Source organism: Echeneis naucrates, chromosome 23 (assembly GCF_900963305.1).
Source record: "Echeneis naucrates chromosome 23, fEcheNa1.1, whole genome shotgun sequence".
Lineage (NCBI taxonomy): Eukaryota > Metazoa > Chordata > Actinopteri > Carangiformes > Echeneidae > Echeneis > Echeneis naucrates.
Window position 1 is genome coordinate 13058635 of NC_042533.1, and position 7764 is coordinate 13066398.

A 7764-nucleotide genomic window follows, 5' to 3' on the forward strand; every position below is an offset into this window, starting at 1 on the left:
AGCAAATTCTTCTTTTATAGCTCCCTGCAACTTATAAAACTGTGGCCTGAAACTTTAAGCCTGTCTAGATGTGTTGCTGAACTCCACCAGTACATCAAAACATGACAGCCCTTCGACCCTCGTCCTCAGTCGGGATGATGAACCCTTCTAGCTTTAAGTCAACTACGTAATTACTTACTGTACAAAACAGCAGCAGATGATTAGATACATTTAACAGCCAGGTATATGGATACTGAGATGAACCATCTGATTCCAGCATGTTGATAATTTTACACTAATCCATTCCTATTCGCAGGAGTCAATCTGAATTTAAGAGGAAATTAGAAACATCCTAGTTCATCCATCCCTTCTCTTGAATGTTGATGATGTGATGGCTTGATGCTGGAATGAGCCTGGACACTGGCAAAGTCCCCAGAGACCTTCCCCTTTGACGGCTGGCACCATGGAAACATACAACGATTTTTCTGTCACATCGTCCCCGGTGGAAAGCTCATAATTAGGAGTGCATTGTCATTAGACTGAAGTCAGGATTAGAAGTCAACAGGCTTCATTCTCTCATGTCTTCCAGCTAATGGAACTGACTCATCCTCAGAAATGAAGATTTGATCGATTTCTTTTTTTTTCTTTCTTTTTTTTGCCTCTTCTTTATTTGCCAAGTAATGTATTGGTTGTGTAAGTTCAAAGCCGCGAGCCAACGAACAAAAAAGAAATTATTTAAAAAGAAGATGAAGAAGAAGAATGAGCTGAGTGAGCGCCAAGATCAGAGTTTACAACCTTGACAATCTGATTAGGTAGGAGAACACTTTTATGCAGTTTGAAAGACACCATCTGCTGCAAACTATCACACACAAACATGCACACCTACGCACAGACAGCGGCAAACAGCTTCTACAGCACAGTCAAGTTTAATATCATAATGGGGAACACTCAACAACTAATGTGGACACGTAAAAAGAATAATAAGGCGGCAGACTACATTTTGTGTTTCAACACTACATGGATAATGGGGATTATGTAAACCTTTTGCAACTCTGAATACCATCTGAAATATTCTGCCTCAACAGTCAAATCCTAAAAAAGCTTTGTTTCTTTTATAATAAAAAATAGAGGTTGGTATTTTCATAAGATGCATCAGCATTTTATTATTTTTTTTTAACTTATTTCTACAATTCATACACTGCTGGCACATTATTTAGCTTTATACAGACATCACATTCCAACCCAGCAGCAAGGAAACTGAGGCTGCATTCGAGAGAATGAAAAAAAAAAAAAAAAATCTTCAAGGTTACAGATGTTTAATTACAATGATGTTATCTCTAATGAACCAAACCGTCCTTGCAAAGCCACCATTAACTGCACAATGGCGAGAGCTCTGCATCGCTGCAGGGGCTATGAGCCTTCAGTTTGCAACATCAACACCTTCAAGAAGAATATGAACTGCACTGCATGCCGTCTGTTCCATTCGGATTATGACACGTACAAGACCACTTCAAGTGGACTCGAGACTCACTTGCATAAAATCACTTACATTAAGTTGGATTATTTAAAAAGCTGAATGGTCAAAAATGGATCAACACTTTGACAAAAACGCTTCACTGAATCAAAACTATAGGCGTGACCATTGGCCGGTTGTCCCTGTTAAAGTGTTCATAGGGACAACGCATCATTGTATAACAGAAGAACAGAAGAACATCCCTGCACCAACACAGGCTCATGGTTCTAACACTGCACAACAATGTTTTGACAAATTTTACCTTTACAAAAAATCCCAGCTTCTGGAATTTGAAACTAGTACTTGATTCGATTATATTTCAATTTATTGTTCAGCACTAATAGGTTTTGTGAGTTTTATTAACACGAACATGAAACATGAGCTATCAGTGCTTCGTCAGCAAGATGGGTTCAAGTGGTGCCTTGCTAACAAAGAAAGAACAGGCAGAGCAGAAAAACGTGGATATAACTGTTCCACACCTCGTTTTGGAATAAATGTTCAACTGTGCTTCTCTTATAAAGAACTCCTATCTGAAATTAGACCCAAAAATGTTATGCGTTAGGCTATTGTGTGAGTGACCGACTGCACCAGAGCAGGTCAGCTCCACCTTCTCCTCCAAATATTGGCTTCCTTTGGTTTCAAAAAATCCTACCAGGTGATTGCCAAATTTCTAAAAATCTAAGCAATGAAGCTAAAGCGCTCAATATAACTCAGGTTAGATGCAGAAGACCACTCACTTTGTGCCTTCTTTGTGTAAAAACCAAAGCAGCTTTAATGTGCAAACACTTTTATGTGAACTTGCAGTTTTGTATTCAGGCTGTGTAACAGATCTTTGATTTAACTGATGAATAACAGCGCTTGAACTAAATGAATAAATGCATCCATGGGTGAAATCAGAGAAATAATTGGGATGATCAGAACATGTGGTGCTGATGCTGCCCCCCTCTCCTCCTCCTCCTCCTCTCCTCCAGGAAGCATCCACTCATGTTTCTGTGGTGGACGCTGTCAGGACCACCCCTCCCACGGCGACGTGCAACCCGACCTGCAGGTGAGCGGCTCCCCCCTCCTCCTCCTCCTCCTCCTCCTCCACCTCCTCCACCTCCCCACTCCGTCGGTGGATTACGTCCTGGGGAGGAAGCGATGTGCTTCACCCCCAAATGAGTCGGACTGTTTGGGACTCACACTCGGGACGCGATCCTGCGCCGCGTCTGGATGAGAGGACGCAGCTGAGGGGGTGAGTGTTTCCTCTCTGTTGTCGTTGGCTGCCTGGCTCTTATTCCTACAGTCATAAGAAAAAAAAAATGAAATAAAAAATAACCAAACACAGAAAGGAAGTGGACGGATTTGGTTCATCACGGGATATTTCGCATTCATTCAGTTTCCTTCATAATCAACCCGTGTTCTTTTTTATTTCTTCTTTGCGCGTTTTTTAAGGCTACTTTTATGACTGCTGTAAACTTTACGAGGACTGACAGGAACAAGTCCTTTCAGAATCGATATGTTTGGGCTACAAAGACTCAGAGAACACTGAAACTGGTCACATATTTTTTAGCCCTTGTTTTGTCGACTAAACTGAAAACATGTTCAATATACGCCGAAATAAAACGTAACAGATCGTCCTCGGCATTGTGGGAGATGCAGCCACATAATAATCAGCATTTCTGCTTTAAGAACTGATTATTATTATTGTTGTTGTTATTGTTGGTAGCAACAATAAGAACGAATTTGCCTAATTGTTGCAGTTCTAAAGTTAAAAAGAAAAAGTCCAATGGTTCGCAGGGAAAACTTTTTTTTTTTTTTTGATATCTTGCTGGCTAGATGGATAGATAGATAGATGTAGAGAGACAGAGAGAAAGAAAAGTGTTGAGATGAACAGGGGGTGGGGCCAATGGATAGTAAATATCAGAATGTGATGAAAGTGACTGGAAAAGGTTGGTGCCATGTCAGGGAGCAGACAGTACTGTGTTGTATTGCTGGGACACGGGGGAGGAGTACAGATTACTAACCTGTATGGATTAAGTTACAGTTGTTCCGGCAGGAACTAACAGTTGTCATGTGCAGGTGACATCAGCAGCTATTGCTGTTGTATTCAAATGTGGATTATTATTTATTTTTAGTTACGTGCGTGCAATGCCTTTCTCTGTCTTGTGTTTTATTCAGAAACTGTCACGGTGTGTTGTTATTGTTATTGCTTATCTGGGTTTGCTGATAATAATGTGTAATATAGTTCTGTGGTTGTCAAGAGTACCGTCGTACTGATTAAGTGACAATACGTTGGCATTTTTACTATTACATGTACTTGTACACGTGGTATAACACACCAGGAGATTCATTTCTTTGTTCCCTGTATCTTCCTTGTTTCCTTTCTTCAGTCCAGAAAAGCCTGACATTATCAGAGGCTTGCAAACCTGACATGTGCACAAGCAGTGAAGCAGCTACCTTGAGAGCCCAGCTTGTGGGAGAACCAGGATGCGTTCCACGGCATCACAGTGTTTAAGTGGGACCGATATTGGAGGCAGTCATTCCAACCCTGCCTCTGCTGCCCTGCTGCTCCTCCTGTGTCTTGGCTTCCCCAGCTCCGTGGCCTCTTGTCCTCCCCCCTGCATTTGTGCCAGTGATATTGTTTCCTGCAGTGGCCGCAGTCTGTCCATGCTGCCCTTTGATCTCCCGAGATATGCCACACGCTTGGACCTGAGCCACAATAATCTCTCTGCGCTGCCGCCGGACTGGGTTCCCCGACCATTTGAAAGACTCGCTACGCTAGTTCTCAGCCGAAACTCCTTAAGTCGAATTGAAGTGAATGCTTTCGCTGTCACTCCCCATCTCCTCCACCTGGACCTCTCATCCAACCAGTTGGCAGTGCTCAACTTGTCCACCTTCACAGGGTTGAAGGAACTGGAAGAGCTTCTGTTATTTGACAACCAGATCGTCCAGATCAACCCAGGGACCTTCAGAGACCTTCACAGCCTGCAGAAGCTGTACCTCTCTGGGAACAGACTGGCCACTTTTCCTCTGGGGATTTATTGGGAACCCGGAGGCCCTCATAACCTGACCTTTCTCGATCTGTCGCACAACAGGCTCTCTGAAGTGCCTGTCCAGAGTCTGCTGTCCCTCCCCCACCAAGATGGAATTTATTTACAGGAAAACCCTTTGGTCTGTGACTGTGCTTTACTCGCCTTGCTAGAGTTCTGGATGTGGAAACAGTATCACCCCGTGATGGACTTCAAAGGGGAAACTCCATGTAGGAGCGATTCAAGACAAGGGCCTGTTTGTAGCCAGCAGGGAGCGTTAGATATGCCCCTTGTGACAAAGACCTACCAAGAAGAGCCAGGTAAAACCTTTAGAGTGCCATGTCCAGGACTGGCTTCTTCAACCCAGGAGGGGCAGATGGTGTTTTGGGTTACCCCAAGATTTGTAGTCAATTCATCAACCAATGACCCAGATTCCCGCTTAAGAGTTCTCCCTAATGGCACCCTTGAAATCCAAGGAGCACTTGTGGAGGATACTGGTACATATGGGTGTGTTGCAGCCCGCCAGCGACTCTATGAATCCTATGAGTCCGTGGAGGTCACGGTGGTGGTTGGCAACTTCAGCACTGCTTCCACCGGCGGCTCGCCACATCGAAGCAGTGCAGAGCATTTCAACACTGCGTTCACCACCCTCGCCTCGTGTGTGATCAGCATCATATTGGTGCTGCTTTACCTCTACCTCACCCCCTGTCGGTGCAGAGAACGATCAGGAGGGTGCGGTGGACGAGCCATCGTCCTCTGTTCAGACCCTAGAGAAGTCGAGTCAGGACAGCGGCGGTCAAACGGAAAGAGGGTGGCTTTCTTAGAGCCTCAGGCAGAGGGCTCTGATATTGGCAGTCCAAAAACACCAGCAATGAACTTGGGCCATGTTATCACTGAGGGAATTCTCAAGAATGGAAGTAGGAAAGTGGGACAGACCCTGACAGACCCTGTTCACATGGCATAGCAAAGCACACTCTGTCACTGTCTTCAGTGGAACAGGAAAACATCTGTTTGATGTGAAGGTGTCTTCTGTTTGCCATTCTTGTGAAGTACTTGTATACTGTAGGGTTTGGGTATTTGTAGGCAGAATTTGAATTATGTCTCAACTGTAACTGGTGTCCATTTTTCACATTATGGAAATTTTATAGGTACCCTGGGGAAATGCTACCACGAAATACACAGCGCTAAAAGTGGGTGTTTTTTTTTTTTTTTTTTAATGGGCCAGGAGAAATATTCACACCTGATTATATATACGCTAGAGGCAGCGATGGTTACTGTACGGCATTTGCATTTCGGATATAAACATCAAAGTATCTGTTTTTAACCATCGACTGTGAACCTTATGAGTGTAAAACCACGGCAGTAGAGAAATGAAATCGTCTGATGTTTTCCAAAACCAAATGCGTCTGCTACCCATTACGCTGACTGTTTCATCTATTTGATCACCACAGTGATCTGTAAACACACAAAGGCCCACCAAGAAACTACGCTCAACTTGTGAAAGCAGTGTTGGAAACATACACATTTTTAAGTTGAAAGGCATCGTGCTTGTCTTGTTTCTTTAATGCCACAAAAAAATAATAATAAAATAAAAATAATTAATAAAAATGCATCAAGACACTTATTTTTAAAAGGTGACACTTGCACTCAGAAACCCATGTAAACGCCTGGAAAGTCTCTGCTGTTGATGATTTTGTTTGTTTGCTTTTTTGCAGTATTGTGTTGAATCCGTATAAAATTGCAGTCGCCTTCATTTTATGAGATTGTAAAAATGAAAGCAGCAGAAAAACGTGATGTGTTAATGGTTAGGCACTATTAGAAATGTGGGGGAAAACACGATTAGTGTGGATGACTTTCTAATTAGAGATAAACCATAGCTATGTTATCCTTTTGGCAACAACTACACAATACATAACTGTTATATGTTGAACAATATCTGTAAGGTGACCTCAGCTCCAGGCCAGGTTTAGATGGACACTTAGGCGGGCCAGCCACTCGTCGGCCCTGTTGTTCCTATCAAAATTGGGCTTCCCTGTTCAACCTCCACACTGTTACTCCAGCCCACAGCTCTACAAAGAAGTGATCCATGTGGGAATCAGCCTTCAGCCGTTTAGACAGGAGGAGAGTTTGGGCTCGCCTATGAAATCCCTGTCAGCCCACATCAGTCTCACAGAAATCAGAGAGAGGTTTGCCAGCTTGCCCCAAGCCCACTGTGACCTAGATTCCTGTGTCCTCTCTGTCTGATTTTTATAGGTGTGGAATAATTTCCTAGGTGCCAAGAGGCTTGTCATTTGCTTGGCCATACATGTCCATGATAACACTGTCTGAATATGAACTTTTTGTATTTGTTCTCTTTGAAAGAGGGTGAATTTTCAGTGGAGACTGAGAAAGTAATACCACTGTGACATGTCTTTGTAGGTATGGAATAAAATTTTTCAATTTTGGAGAATGAGCACAAATGACTTTACCAAATTGTTGTATTTCCATCATGTCTGGTTTGTCTCTCTTGTTAAATCTGTGTGTTACTCTGACCTGAAATGAAAATGGACTTTTTGGCTTTTTTGGGCAAAAATTGCAAAGTAGTGTTACATCAGTGGGATTTAAGGATGACAAATAACCTCTCAGTGAGTCGACAAATCGCATTTTCAAAAATCCTCTTTGAGACTTTTTCTGTGGCTACTGAAAAAAAAAAGGGCAAAACCCTTTAAAAGCTGTTTTCCTTGCTCACTTGTTGGTGTGTACTTTCCCTTTTGGAAGGGGCGTGATGTCACTGAGGACACATCGTCTGGTTTTTGTGGTAATACAGTAGACCGTTGGCAGGTGTTGAATTTTGGCTTCGGGTGGTGATGGATCCCACTGGGACTAATTTAAGCCTCCCTCATTGTTCACCGCTACAAGGTGGCTTTCACAGGTGTACACATTGACATTTGGAGAGTGTTGTAGCAGGTATTGTCAGTCCCACAGAGGAAGCTTGACTCATTTTTCTTGTCCTGTCAGAAAATTTCAGCAAGTGGACATTTTACCTTTGGGTGGGGAGGGGGGGATTTATCTGTAACTGTTTAGACTTCATTTTAAAGTGATGCATAGTTAAGGGTTGGTAATGCTGTTTCCCCACAACAAGAAGGTTGCGAGTTCAATTCTCAGGCCCGGGGCCTTTCTGTTCTCACGTTCTCCCCCTGCCTGCGTGGGTTTCCTCCCGGTACTCTGCTTTTCTCCCACCATCCAAAGACATCATGTTTAGGTTAATTGGTGATTCTAATT

General features: G+C 43.1%; 1 protein-coding gene across 1 annotated transcript; it reads left to right on the forward strand.

Annotated features, from left to right (window-relative positions):
• The first annotated feature begins 3961 nt into the window (after nt 1-3961).
• LOC115037079 (amphoterin-induced protein 2) lies at nt 3962-5497 on the forward strand. The gene has a single exon (XM_029495553.1). It carries the CDS (start codon nt 3962-3964, stop codon nt 5465-5467), a length of 1506 nt encoding a protein of 501 aa, XP_029351413.1. The 3' UTR covers nt 5468-5497.
• The last annotated feature ends 2267 nt before the right edge of the window (nt 5498-7764 follow it).

Bases quoted from the DNA above. Each gene is read 5' to 3' on its own strand.
- LOC115037079 (XM_029495553.1), top strand. From the start codon at position 3,962: ATGCGTTCCACGGCATCACAGTGTTTAAGTGGGACCGATATTGGAGGC.